The sequence below is a fragment of the Pseudophryne corroboree genome, chromosome 2, assembly GCF_028390025.1.
Source record: "Pseudophryne corroboree isolate aPseCor3 chromosome 2, aPseCor3.hap2, whole genome shotgun sequence".
Classification (NCBI taxonomy): domain Eukaryota; kingdom Metazoa; phylum Chordata; class Amphibia; order Anura; family Myobatrachidae; genus Pseudophryne; species Pseudophryne corroboree.
This window is the reverse complement of record NC_086445.1, coordinates 883,975,954-883,991,064: the sequence shown is the minus strand read 5'-3', so window position 1 is coordinate 883,991,064 and position 15,111 is coordinate 883,975,954. Positions and strand designations below refer to the sequence as shown.

Sequence of the window (15,111 nt, the reverse complement as noted above, 5' to 3'; positions counted from 1 at the left end):
CATTGTCGGAGACGGGGCTAAAACCTGTCGGATTTGTCCGCGAATCCGACAAAATACGTGGATCCACGGCTAATCCGCCTATCCACGTGTTTTCCGACAAGTCAGAATTGCCGACCTGTAGGAAAAACGGCACCTAAAAAAGTCGGAAACTGACGTCTTTCTGACAAGACGGCAGTTCCGACTTGAATTGAATACCCCCCTATTTCTCAACAGTTAATGTGGCTGAAAACAACATGCTTTAAGTAATAATATACGTTTTATAGAGATTCTGTTAGCATAACAGATTATAAGAAAAACATACACAGGGGGGAATTCAAATGTTTGAAAAGTCGGTTGGTTGTATTTTCCGGACTATTAGATAGGAAAAAAAACAGACATCCAACTGACTTTTCAAACAATTGATTACCACCCACAATGTCCATTTTGTCTTATATAATACTTTTTTTATTTTGTGATGAGTATATTTATTTTATGCTAAGTTGGAACCAATTTTTATTTTTGTTAATGGATTCCAACCATTAACTACAAGAGCCTGCTGTAAATTTCCTTTAAATGACTGTAACTGTTCTATAACTGTACATAAGCAGTCACAATAACCAGGGCATTATATACAGCTGTAGTAACACTTCATCATTTGTCAATATTACAAATAGGTGTTTTTAAATACCTCATTCTATTTCTTTCTCATGCGTAATTTAACCGCTTGAATCCCTTATGCTTATTAGGGAGTGTGTCCAGAAACAGAATGCAAGACAATAAATTAATCGAAAATGTAAAGTTTTCTGAAACAAACTCATAGGGATATGTATTAATCAGCAAATGTAAATTCCCTTTAGTTACGCATGATAAACAGCAAAAGCAATGGAATAGAGAATGAAGTTGATGATGGGTTGGCTGAAGAACCCAAGCCAGAAAGGTCTCAATAAATGAGTAAATGTGTACCGTTCTGCAAGCTCCCAGTCCTCTTGGATTTGTTTCTGGCGGGCCTTCTGATATTCCTCCCTCCAACATTTTGAACAGAATCCTTGCCATGCCGGGTTACCATAGTAGCCACAGCCTTTTTTACACAGTAGCTCGGACTGGTCCACGTGGATGGCTCGTCGTTCGGACTTCAAGCTCATCTTCCTGAATAAGATTAAAGGAAAAAAGTTTACAAAGACAAAATAAGCAATTATATATTTACTTAACAATATAAACAAGCTATATGCAAAATATTTTAATTATGGTATATGTAGAAGAGTTTAATAAGGGGAGGCAGGGGAGGCTGAGCCTCCCCGTCATAATGAGTAAATGAATACAAAGATGCTATTTAGAATACATTCTGTGTCATAAATATCTTCTTTGCATTTTTCTAATCATTTTGGCCGGGAAAACGCAGTCCAATCTTGATGGGAGACAGTGGTATCTCCGCCTCCCACTGATAATTGTAAACTGTCTGAAGCGGGGGCGGGGACAAGCCACGGGCTGTAAAAGCCCATTGAAAAAACTGAGGAAAGAGGCAGCTATACAGCTGCCTCATTGACGGGGCTGTGCCTTTAGCACACATTAAAGCATGCCCCCTGTCAGTCATTGGGCAGAGGATACAGCACTGCTTTTGAGGAAATGTCTATAGCTGAGAAACATGTTAAGCCACGCCTGCCTACTGTGACTTATACCGAAGCACCCTAGCACCCTGCAGCAGCAAAGTAGTGCAGGGATTCCTGGCATATTTACCATGTACATGACACCTGCCTGGAGGAAACAGCAGTGCTATTTACACCAGAGGTCAGCAGCCAGAAATCATCAATCATTTGCTACTCTGCACTATATGACCAGCTTCTACATAGGAGACACAGTAGACATCAATGCAGGGTGAGTAACCATTAGCTCTGTAACTTTGCTCATAGACAAAGGATAGAGTTGCTCCCTAGTCCTTTCTGCACTATGGTCTTTATTCAACAGCAGTCGAAGCTGCAATGCAATCGCATTCCACCGCTGGACTGCCCGCACTGTATGTGCGCGGGTATGGGGAAAGGCGAGCGCATCTCAGTAATGTGAACGCCTCTGCCTGACTGACAGGCAGAGGTGTTGCCAGGGCAGCGATGTGGTGTTGCTGGGGCGTGGTGTCGGAAATAAGGGCAAGTCCGGGACGTTTTCAGGGTAGCTGTGTGACGTCACATGCATCCATTGTGTTGGGGAATTTACATGTAGAAGAGTTTAATAATTATGGAAGACCTGTCTTTTTTCCTATTTGGGCTACTCAACAAGTTACCAATGTTCTAAACATCAATGTGCCCGACGTGCTCCACCATCCTTTCAGCAAAGCTTGACTTTTAAGCCCTTTCTTTTGCATCCATTGGCCACGCTGGTAACATGGGCTATATTTTCACCTGGCTGCTTCCCTTCTATATTCCCTAGTCGGGAACTATTGTGCTTACTTTTATTAATTTCAGTAGCCACAGCTGATACAGTGGTGGAGTGTGTGCTACGAACAAGACTATGCTCTGGAGGCACAGTAGCTAGCTGTCTCACTCCCCTCTCCCCACGCCAGAAGTAGACAGCAGTGGTGAGCTGCAATCTATAGCTCGCCACCGGGGCTTGCAGACTTAGGTGCGCAGTCTTCAGTACCCGCTAAGCTGTCAGCTGAGCAGTGACTTTAGCCTGGTCAGGGAGCTGTTCACTGAATGGCTGGACCTAATGATGGGGAGGAGACTAATTCCTGCCAAAGCCTTAATCTCCTCCATATAAAAATACATTTGTCTTCTCACAGCAAAAATGCTTTTATCTGACAGACACAGAACACAGCAAGGACTTCTTTATGTCCCTTCACAATGAAAGTAATAGTGAAATTTGGTGTTATCCCTCATTTATTTTCTTTGGTGTTGTGTGTGTTGTAGTTCACTGTCCTCCTAGTAATTATGTTATACACATCCACCTTACGCTCACTTTATTTTGTCAGTCAGACAAAAGGAGCAGTGCAAGAGCCTTCTCCAAAGGTTTCCTATATTATCTCCATTTAAGAGCCGACTTGGACTCAGAGTCCGTCTGTCACTATTAGGCTTAGTGAGGATTTCCTTCTCTTTACTTAGGCAGGGCAAGCACCTCTGCTCTGACTTGGACCTTTGGTTTCAAGTGAAAGTGATGTAGCAGATGAATTAATAAAAATAAAAAAAAGATATATTGATTAGCACTCCTCACCTAAATAAGCATGGATGACTTTGTCATGTTTTGTGGATTTTTTTTATCATGCACAAGTGATTTAGTCTATTTTGCAGAGTCAGTATTTATTCCACCTGCTTCCACAGACAGAAATCTTCAAAACATGACCAGTTGGGAATACTTCAGGGTTGAGGTTGACAACCACTGCTTTATGTCACATTCAGCATTCAAGACACGGGTGAGTCTCTCTCATGAAATTACACCATACTATCAACTTCAGGAGATACTTGGGGATGTGTGGTCTAGTCATGTACATTATATAATTTCTCATGAAAGCTCTGAGCAAAAAGTGGATGTCCCTAAAGCAAGGTTAAGACTACAAACATTGCTGTCTAAATGTTACCTGACCAAAGAATAGATCAGACAGAAAGTGACTGCTGGGGCCTTCCTTAGACCAGTTCTGTTTTTGTTGGTTAACAAAGTGGTTGGAGAAGTGGTCAAAACAGCCTCTCAAGACCTATACTCCAGAAAACCAGAACTTAGTGCCTTGGTAGACTATCTGTGAGGCATCCAAGTTCATCGGTAATGCAACACTGGAGGCTGGCCTTATTGCAGCCAGTAGTTCCACCTTACCGGCAGTCAGAATCCCAGGTGCCAGAATCCCGTGAGCTGCCACAATGCCGACATAAGGGAGATAGGATTAGGCTACGGGGAGGGAGGGTTAGGATTAGTGTTGATTGCTGTTCATCTTGAATGTCTGTCCTGCCATTATCAAGGGTAGTGTACCAAACCCAAACCTGTTTCTGTGAAATTACATTATCACTGTACATTCAACAAGGTGGCAATGAATTTCAGCTGCTGATGTACCCTCTAGACACAGAAATCTTATCATACTACACACCACAATGTTTAACCATCTTTCCGACAGCCCTGCCATATTACAACTGATGTTGGGACAGTATGACAGTATGGCGCAGTCTAAAGGCCGTGAGGGAAAGCAGTGGTCTACCTGCTCTGGCCTGGCAGGAAATTAGAATTAAAGTGAACCACCCTCGTGCATTATTATTCAAGCTTACTTGTTTAAGTACTGTTGTTTGGTTCAGCTGTTGCTGTTCCAGTTTTCAACTTTGGTTAGCATGGCTTTCCTCTTGTTCTGGTTGTGCTGGTTCGAAATCTCACCACTTTCCTTATCTATTTCCTTCTCTCAAAGTATGTCAGTCTCCTCGGGCACAGTTTCCTAGACCGAGTCTGGTAGGAGGGGCATAGAGGGAGGAGCCAGCATACGTTATCAAACTTCTGTAGTGCCCATGGCTCCAAGTGGACCCGTCTATACCCCATGGTACTAAATGGATTCCCGGTATCTCCTACGGACTGTGAGAAAAGGATTTACCGGTAGGTAATTAAAATCCTATTTTTGTGGGGATACATGAAGCCCCTCAAGGGCAGCAAATGGTCATCAATGTAACATATCGGCTACTGGTCAATGAGGCGGACCCAACACATGCCACATGAATACACCCCACACCATTATGGAACCACCACCAGCCATCACGTTGCCTTATTGACAACTGGATTGCGTGGTCTCATGGGGTCTGCAAAATCTCGAGCAGGGTCATGGATCCAGGTCACCTGACTCAGGTTGGGTCTGTTCACACATAGCCAAGACCCAAGTTGAAGCACGTTCACCGGCAAAAACCCGTGCTTTTGGCATATGTGTGAAAGGGGTACTGTATAACATTTCCTTAATTTGCAAATAATATTGCAGCATAGCACGTTGAAGACTATAAGGTTTTCCTCTTCAAAAATTGGTTTTAATAAACTTTTTTCCTTTACCACTATTGTATCTTTGTTGGGGATCCCTTCCCTGGATTCATTAGAGTAAGTACATCAGATCCCCCCCCAAGATTATTGGCAGAGGTTCTGGCTGTGTGTAAGTGCTGATGCCTTCCTAAATGCAGTAAGTGCTGCAGATCTCAGCATCTAGCCCATAGGTCTGCAAACTCGGCCCTCATTACCCCACACAGTGCATGTTTTGCAGGTCTCCTCATAGAATCACAAGTTAAATAATTAACTACACCTGTGGACCTTTTAAAATGTGTCTGTGAGTAATTAATACACCTGTGCATCTGCTGGGTTACCTGCAAAACATGCACTGTGTTGGGTAATGAGGACCGAGTTTGTAGACCTATGATCTAGCCCCACTCATATACTAATATTATTTATGACTTTATACAGCAAAATCCATTCGTGCCTACCTGACCCTCTCCATGAGGGAGAAAATGCTCTGTTCCTGGAGTTTCCTGGTAATGTATGATTGCCATCACCTGTGGTGAAACACCTTTCTTATCAATTACAGGTGATGGCAATCATACATTACCAGGAAAATCCAGGAACAGAGCATTTTCTCCCTCATGGAGAGGGTCAGGTAGGCAAGTATGGCAAAATCTTTTTTTGCGTAAAGACCCTTAGGGGTATATTCAATTAAAGTCTGATCTATTCCAACATGTATTTGTCGGAAAGGATCCAACAACCCCTATTCTATCTCATCTTAATTCGACTTTTTCAAGTCGAATTGAGATGGGACGCAGAGGAGAAGAAGGGGGGCGAGCCGCGGGGGGGGGGACTAGCGGGGGACAGCCGGCAGGCATACAGGGGAGATCAGCGCTAGAGTAGCGCTGCAGCAGGATGTCACTCAGCCGCCCGACCTCACGGCAGTGTCCACCCGGCTCCAGCAAGCGTGCTGGAGCCGGGTGGAAGCTGCCGTGAGGTCGAGCGGCAGAGTGACATCCAGCTGCAGCGCTACTGTAGCGCTGATATCCCCTGTATGCCCGCCGCCAGTCCCCCCGTCTCCCTGCGGCTCGCCCCCCTCTCCTCCTCTGTGTCCGCATCTCAGTCCGACATCTTTTGATGTCGGACTGAGATTGTTGAAACAAGCACGTGGATCGGAAGCTATTCCGCCGATCCACGTGCTTTTCGACAAATCTAATGCCTCGACTTGTCGAAAAGCATTGAATAGGTCGAATCACGTTTCGACCTTAAAAAGTCGAAAACTGCCGTCTTTTCGACAGACGGCAGTTTTCGACACCAATTGAATATACCCCTTAGTCTGTAATATGTGGTAATTCAGACTTTACCCATGGTACTAAATAGATTCCCAGTATCCCCTAGGACAGTGATGGCTAACCTTGACACTCCAGCAGTTGTTGAACTACACATCCCAGCATGCCCTACATCAGTTTTGCTATTTGGCCTTGCTAAAACTGATGCAGGGCATGCTGGGATGTGTAGTTCAACAACAGCTGGAGTGTCAAGGTTAGCCATCACTGCCCTAGGACGTAAGAGAAAAAACAGATCAGGACAGCTCCTAAATTGATTAATATTGTCCATGGCCTGCTAACTGACTTCATGTGCTATTCGCATAGTGGAGAAAAGTCCAAGCACATGATAAAGGAACTAAATTCCATGCAGGAACATTCCAGGAAATGATCTCTACTGAGATCAATGTAAGACAGTTTCTATTCACATTAACATGAAATAATGACTAATTTCTTTGCAAGTGTGTTTACAAAGAAGAAATTAATAGGATTGATTGGGAAACAGTTTTACACAAATTATTATCACCAGCTATTTAAATAGCACACACATATTCGGTAGTGCTTTACAGAAAATATTTGGCCATTCACATCGGTCCCTGCCCCAGTGGATCCTACAATCTATGGGCCTAATTCAGACCTGATCGCTGTTGTGCGAAATCGCAAGGCGGACGATTATCTAATGACTGCGCACGCATACAGATCGTAATGCGTACACATAAGGCCAAACTGCGGCTTGCAATCATAAAATATGTGTACAAACAAAGTGACTCGTGTTCCTCGCCACATAACTGAACCTAAAGATGACATATAAACACAATAAACTTAATGTAATATTCTTTTCTGAACTTCTCAATAAAAAACGTTGGCCTAGGGGTGCTGTGAAAAAAAATTAGATACTCTAGGGTGCAGTGACTCAAGAACGTTTGGGAACCACTGGGCTGCCAGATACTGGCTCAAACAGCTCTCAAAGGGGCCTGGCCCAGGAGGCATTCCCTTCCCCGGCCCAGCCTGCCCATGCCAGACGACAAGCAGTGTGAGCCGGCACAGACACGGAGTGGGGACCCCTCTTCGTTAGGGCCTGGGGCTCCCGTCCCAGCAGTCCCCCTGTGATGGCAGCCCTAATGGCAATTTTTTACAAAAATAAGCCCCACCAGTGGCCATTATTACTATGCGGAGACTTATCTAGTGCGCTGTAGAACAAAAGAAATCCCATGTGTATTTACTGCTACACTCTTGACAGTCAAGTTTCCTCTTTTCCTCTATTCTGGAGTTTCGGTCATGTTAACTTATTGCTGGCTTAAAGTATCTCCTATGTTCTGTCCTCACTATAGAATCTATTTATCACTTCATTTCTACAACAGTAGGGGCAATATTTTATAACGGCAATGCAGATATCTCCTGCTTACCTTTCACTCCCGATCTGGCCTGGCGTCCCCATATGCTAGTATGGGGACCTCATTCATTAAGCTCCGGAAATACAATAATTTCGGAGCTTGACTGCAGGAGCATTTGCCCACCTGTAGATGAAGAATGCTGTTTTTAAGTGAATAAAATTGATTTGCACTGTGGGTGCCCTCTTTTCATCTCTCTCTCCATATATATTATATTAATCATTACCTCTAACCATAATACCATTACCCAAACTGGCAAATCAACCCGAATATCCTATTCCTAATACCCTAACCCCATCCCCCAAAACTGACCCTAATATCCTAAACTAAACCGCTAAATTATCAGGCAGCGGCTGTGAGGAGATTGCGTGTCCGCACTTTTTCACCTGAGGGGCTCATATTTTGGGGGGCTGTGCTGCTGATTTGCCTAGGGTGCTGAGAAACCTTGCAGTGGCCCTGTAGCTATTATAATTAAATAAATCTGAACAGTAATACAAAATGGAAAATGTAATAGCACTTTTCATAGGAACAAACACACAAAAGGAGTTAAGCTTTAGTACTGGGCATGCAACTGGCATTAAACACTATGAATAAAAAACACTATGGGCCGGATGTAATGGCTTGCGAGACGACCGGAGCTCCGGCCAAACTCGTACGTTTTTTTAAAGCAGCAAACGTTTACAAGGCAAACCTGGTTGGTTTCGCCTTGTAAACGTTTGCTGCTTTAAAAAAAATGCATGATTTTGGCTGGAGTCTCGGAGCTCCGGTCGTCTCGCAAGCCATTACATACGGCCCCAGGTTTTTAGTATAATAGGCTTCTTTTTAAGTAGTCACAGCGCTGATCTTGTAGTCACAGCATAATAAAAAAAACAATGGTTTTTATTTAAAAAACACATTTGGTTTATACCAGCCAACCCTGATAAAAGCATTTTGTGTTTAGATTTGGATCCCATCCCCAAAATCTCTCATTAAGGTATGCAAATATTCCAAAATATGTTAAAAAGGAGATGGTAAGACTTACCATTGTTAAATCTCTTTCTGCGAGATACACTGGTATCCACAGGGAATAACATTGGGGTGTAGAGTTGGATCTTGATCCGAGGCAGGTTTTGACTGTTCCCAGGATGCACTGCACCGCCTACTCTATAGCCCCGCCTCCAGGCACTGGAGGTCAGTTTTGTTAACCAGTCCAATGCAGTAGCAGGTAAGACAGACGGTAGATGTTAGTCACAGAGACCCACATTCTCACGACAGGAGAAGGGACTAGTGGCTAATGCCATACAAACCCAAAGAAGCGAAGTGCGTCAGAGTGGGCGCCCTGTGGAAACCAGTGTACCTCGCAGAAAGAGATTTAACAACGGTAAGTCTTACCATAAATCTCCTTTTCTGCAGAGTGGTAACACTGGTATTCCACACGGAATAACATCGGGGATGTCCTAAAGCAGTTCCTCATGGAAGGGGACGCACTGTAGTGGGCAAAGAACCCGGCGTCCAAAGGAAGCATCCTGGGAGGCAGAAGTATCAAAGGCATAGACCCTGATGATGAACGTGTTCACTGAGGACCACGCAGCCGCCTTGCACAATTGTTCCGGGGAAGCGCCATGGCGGGCCGCCCAAGAAGGTCCAACAGACCGAGTAGAATGGACCTTGAAAGCAGCAGGAGCTGAGAGCCCAACCTGCGCATAAGCTTGTGCAATCACCATTCTAATCCATCTGGTCAAAGTTTGCTTATTCGCAGGCCAGCCACGTTTGTGAAAACCAAAAAGGATAAAAAGAGAATCTGACCTCCCGATGGAGGCAGTCCTCTCCACATATATAGGGAGAGCCCGTACCACATCCAAAGACCGCTCTGTGGAGGACAAACCAGGAGAGATCAAGGCCGGAACCACAGTCTCTTGGTTAAGGTGGAAAGATGAGACCACCTTAGGTAGATAACCAGGGTGAGTTCGAAGAACTGCACGGTCACGGTGAAAAATCAGAAAGGGTGGACGACAGGACAAAGCATCTAAGTCCGACACCCTCCTAGCAGAGGCAATAACAAACAGAAAAACGACCTTAAGCGTAAGGAATTTAAGGTCTACAGACTCAAGAGGTTCAAATGGAGACTCTTGCAGGGCATTCAGTACAACAGACAGATCCTATGAAGCCACAGGAGGGACATAGGGAGGCTGAATCCGTAAAACACCCTGAGTGAAAGTATGAACGCCAGGAAGAGACTTAATTTCTCTCTGAAACCACACCGACAAGGCAGATATATGAACCTTGAGGGATGCCAAACAAAGGCTTAAGTCCAGGCCTTGTTGTAGAAAAGCCAAAAGTCTGGCAGTGCTGAACTTGTATGCATCATAATTCTTAATAGCACACCAGGTGAAGTAAGAATTCCAGACCCTATAATAAATCCGAGCCGAAGCCGGTTTACGGGCTTTTAACATAGTTTGAATGACCGCCTCAGAGAATCCTTTGGCCCTCAGGAGTGAAGCTGCAAGAGCCATGCCGTCAAAGCCAGTCGTGCCAGGTCCTGGTAGACACAAGGGCCCTGAACGAGGAGGTCTGGTCGTTGAGGAAGTAGAAGAGGATGCTCGATCGAGAGACCCTGCAGGTCTGAGAACCAATGCCATCTGGGCCACGCTGGAGCAACTAGAAGCAGCATTCCTCCTACTGCATGAACTTCCGTATTACCCTGGGCAGGAGTGACACTGGAGGGAACACATATGGCAGCCAAAAGTTCCATGGAATTGCCAGTGTGTCCACAAACGCTGCTTGAGGATCCCTTGTCCTTGCTCCGAAGACCGAAACCGTGTGATTGTATCGAGATGCCATCAGGTCTACATCTGGTAGACCCCACTTGTACAAAAGGAGTTGGAGGGCCTCCGGATAAAAACTCCACTCCCCGGCGTGTACGTCCTGTTTGACTGAGGAAGTCCGCTTCCCAGTTGAGGACTCCCGGAAAGAACACTGCCGATATGGCTGGCAGATGACGTTCCGCCCATTGAAGGGTTTTTGACACTTTCATCATTGCCATGCAGCTTCGAGTGCCACCTTGATGATTTATGTATGCCACCATGGTGGCGTTGTCTGACTGTACTGGAGCAGACCTGTTCTGTATCAGAGGCAGGGCAAGTCTCAGTGTATTGAACACTGCCCGCAATTCCAGAATATTTATCGGGAAGATAGATTCCCCCCTGGTCCACCGACCCAGAAGAGAGTGTTGCTCCAACACCGTGCCCCAACGCCGCAGACTGGCATCCGTCGTTAGGAGGACCCAGTTGGAGATCCAGAAGGGACGACCCCCGCTCAATTGTTGGTCCTGTAGCCACCAGCTCAGTGAGTGACGGACCTCCGGAGTTAAGAAGATCATTTGAGACCGGATCCGGTGAGGCAGGCCGTCCCACTTGGAAATGATTAACCTCTGTACAGGGCGGGAATGAAATTGAGCGTACTCTACCATGTCGAAAGCAGACACCATGAGGCCTAGTACTTGCATCGCCGAGTAGATCGACACTCTTGGGCGAGAGAGGAAGCATCTGATTCTGTCCCGAAGTTTCAGGACCTTCTCTGGAGACAAGAACAAACGTTGGTTGTGTGTGTCCAGTAATGCCCCCAGGTGCACCATGCTTTGAGCAGGGACCAGCGAGGATTTCTTCCAGTTGATGAACCACCCGTGGGCTTGTAGGAATTGGACAGTCAGTTCCACATGACGGAGGAGAACCTCTGGGCAGTTCGCCAGGATCAACAAGTCGTCTAGATACGGCAGGATCCTGATACCCTGACGGCGGAGAAGGGCCGTCATGACCTTGGTGAAAACCGAGGAGCCGTGGTCAGTCCGAAAGGCAAGGCTTGGAATTGATAATGTAGGTTGCCAATAGCAAACCACAGATATTGCTGATGCGACATGGCAATAGGTATGTGTAGGTAAGCCTCCTGTATGTCCAGGGATACCATATAATCCTTGGGTTCCAAAGCCAGCACAATAGTGCGCAGGGTTTCCATACGGAATTTGGATACCCTGACAAATTTGTTCAAGGATTTGAAGTTGAGTATAGGCCGGAAGGATCCATTCGGCTTCGGAACCAGAAACAGCGTTGAATAGTATCCCCTGCTTCTCTGAGACAGAGGCCCCGGCACTATCACTCCCGTGTCCAGGAGGGATTGTACAACCAAATGTAGAGTTTGTGCTTTTAACGGATCCGAAGGGATAACTGTCGAGCAAAACTGGCGAGGGGGACGTCTCTTGAAGGAGATTGCGTACCCGTGAGACAATTTTCTGCACCCATACCATACCTGGGATATTGTCTGGCAGTGTCACAAAAATTCAGAGGTAGCTCTTCCTCGATTGCTTGTACCCATGCTTCAATTCCTTTAGCAGCCCAGGAGGCTGCCATAGTGGATCTATGTACATCACCTCTGAGAGTGTAAATAGACTTCAAGCAACCCTCCACATGCTTTTCCGTCAGTTCCTTTAGAGAGATGACGGTGGTGACAGGTAGAGTAGATGACACTACAAGACGGGCTACATGCGAGTCCATTAGTGGTGGGGTTTCCCACTTGTTACTCAACTCCGCAGGGATAGGATAACGAACTAGCATCTTTTTAGACAGGGAAAATGTATTTCCTGGAGAAGATCAGGATTTCTGACTATGTCAGTTAAATGGTCAGAATGTGGCAAAACTAATTTCGTAACCTTCTGACGTTTGAACTTATCAAATTTCTTAGACGTATTAGGAGGATCAATTTCATCATCAATCTGAAGAATCAACTTGATAATCTCCACTAGATCAGGAACATCAACCTGTGTTGTAAATTCCTCATCAGAAGCAGCAGTATCAGCGTCTGATGGATCAGTATAATCCCCATCCTCATCGGAAGAATCATCCGAAATATTAGTGGATTGTGAGGAAGAAATGGCCCTTTGGTCCCAGAAGGGCGAGAGTTAGGTTTTTGTTTAACCAAGGACTGATTTAGTTACTGTAACTAAGTTGACAGAGTATCCACCCATGGCGGATTAATTACAGGGACAATATGTGGCTGTAATGGCACAGGAGGTCCCACAGGGGGCATAAGTAGTGTTACAAGCGTAGTCAGCATATCTGAAAAAACGAGTTTTATGGTAAGAACTTACCTTTGTTAAAACTCTTTCTGCGAGGTACACTGGGCTCCACAAGGAAAGACATAGGGGTGTAGAGTAGGATCTTGATCCGAGGAACCAACAGGCTGAAAAGCTTTGACTGTTCCCAGAATGCATAGTGCCGCCTCCTCTATAACCCCGCCTCCCTGCACAGGAGCTCAGTTTTTAGTTAGCCAGACCAATGCATTAGCAGGAAAAGAGACGACAACGGATAGTAGCCACATACACCACACTCTCATGACAGGAGAAGTGTCAGCGGCTAATGTCATACCAACCCAAAGAAGCTAAGTGCGTCAGGGTGGGCGCCTTGTGGAGCCCAGTGTACCTCGCAGAAAGAGATTTAACATAGGTAAGTTCTTACCATAAAACTCGTTTTCTGCTGCGGGGAACACTGGGCTCCACAAGGACAGACATAGGGGATGTCCTAAAGCAGTTCCTTATGGGAGGGGACGCACTGTAGCGGGCACAAGAACCTTGCGTCCAAAGGAAGCATCCTGGGAAGCGGCAGTATCGAAGGCATAGAACCTTATGAACGTGTTCACAGAGGACAACGTACGCCTTGCACAATTGTTCAAGGGTCGCAACACGGCGGGCCGCCCAAGAAGGTCCAACAGACCGAGTAGAATGGGCCGTAATGTGAGCAGGAGCCAAGAGACCAGCCCTCACATAAAGCATGTGCAATCACCATTGTAAACCATCTGGCCAAAGTTTGCTTGTGAGCAGGCCAGCCCCGTTTGTGAAATCCAAACAGCACAAAAAGAGAATCAGATTTTCTAATAGAAGCAGTTCTCTTCACATAGATATGGAGAGCCCGTACCACATTCAAAGACCACTCTTTGGGAGACAGATCAGGAGAAACAAGTGCCGGAACCACAATCTCCTGGTTAAGGTGGAACGAAGAAACCACCTTAGGTAAATATCCGGGACGAGTCCTAAGAACCGCCCGGTCACGGTAAAATATCAGATATGGGGAACTACAGGACAAGGCACCCAAATCCGACACTCTTCTAGCTGAGGCAATAGCCAGCAGAAACACCACCTTAACGGAAAGCCACTTAAGATCAGCTGAACCATGAGGTTCAAACGGAGACTCTTGTAATGCCTCCAAAACCACCGACAAGTCCCAAGGAGCCACAGGCGGGACATAGGGAGGTTGCATACGCAACACACCCTGAGTAAAGGTATGCACATCAGGTAAGGTCGCAATCTTTCTCTGAAACCACACCTACAAGGCAGATATGTGAACCGTGAGGGAGGCCAGACGCAGACCTAAGTCCAGGCCCTGCTGAAGAAAAGCCAACAACTTGAAGCGTCATAATTGTTAGATGCGCACCAAACAAAGTAAGAATGCCAGACCCTATAGTAAATCCGAGCCGAAGACGGTTTCCGGGACCGCAACATAGTTTGAATGACCGCCTCAGAAAACCCATTAACCCTTAAGACGGAAGCTTCAAGAGCCACGCCGTGAAAGACAGTCGGGCTAGGTCCTGGTTGACACAGGGGCCCTGAACGAGGAGGTCTGGGCATTGTGGAAGTAGAATTGGACGCTCTGACGATAGGCCTTGCAGGTCTGAGAACCAGTGCCGTCTGGGCCACGCTGGAGCTATGAGGAGCAGAATTCCTTTTTCTTGCTTGAACTTCCGAATTACCCTGGGCAGGAGTGACACTGGAGGGAACACGTACGGCAGCCGGAACCTCCACGGCACCGTCAGCGCATCCACGAATGCTGCTTGAGGATCCCTTGTCCTTGCTCCGAAGACCGGAACCTTGTGCTTGTGTCGAGACACCATCAGATCTACGTCTGAAAGGCCCCACTTTTCCACTAGGAGTTGAAACACTTCTGGATGGAGGCCCCACTCGCCGGCGTGTACGTCCTGACGACTGAGAAGGTCCGCTTCCCAATTCAGGACTCCCGGAATGAATATTGCCAATATGGCTGGTAGATGGCGTTCCGCCCAATGTAGAATCCGTGAGACGTCCTTCATTGCCAAACGGCTTCGAGTGCCGCCTTGATGATTTATGTAAGCCACTGTGGTGGCGTTGTCAGACTGTACTTGAACAGGACGGTTCTGAATTAAATGCTGGGCCAGGTTCAACGCATTGAAGACCACCCACAATTCCAGAATGTTGATCGAGAGGAGGGATTCCTCCTTCGTCCACCGACCCTGAAGGGAGTGTTGCTCCAGCACTGCTCCCCAACCTCTTAGACTGGCATCCGTCGTCAACAGGACCCAGTCGGATATCCAGAAGGGACGGCCCCTGCACAATTGTCGGTCCTGGAGCCACCAGAGCAGCGACAGATGGACCTCTGGAGTCAATGAGATCATGTGAGACCTGATCCGGTGAGGCAGGCCGTCCCACT

The 15,111-nt window shown here is 46.4% G+C and overlaps 1 protein-coding gene across 3 annotated transcripts in view; it reads right to left on the bottom strand.

Annotated features, from left to right (window-relative positions):
* Window positions 1-15,111, bottom strand: part of RABGEF1 (RAB guanine nucleotide exchange factor 1) — a 163,371-nt gene that overhangs the window by 118,404 nt on the left and 29,856 nt on the right. For 2 of the 3 annotated variants that reach the window (XM_063955986.1, XM_063955988.1), the window contains exons 2-3: window positions 7,640-7,750; window positions 943-1,125 (exon numbers count right to left, since the gene is read on the bottom strand). In XM_063955986.1, the coding sequence (XP_063812056.1) occupies window positions 943-1,125; window positions 7,640-7,671 (215 nt within the window). In that variant the 5' untranslated portion in view covers window positions 7,672-7,750. The remainder of the gene's footprint in view (window positions 1-942; window positions 1,126-7,639; window positions 7,751-15,111) is intronic. The other variant, XM_063955987.1, reaches the window with a different exon arrangement.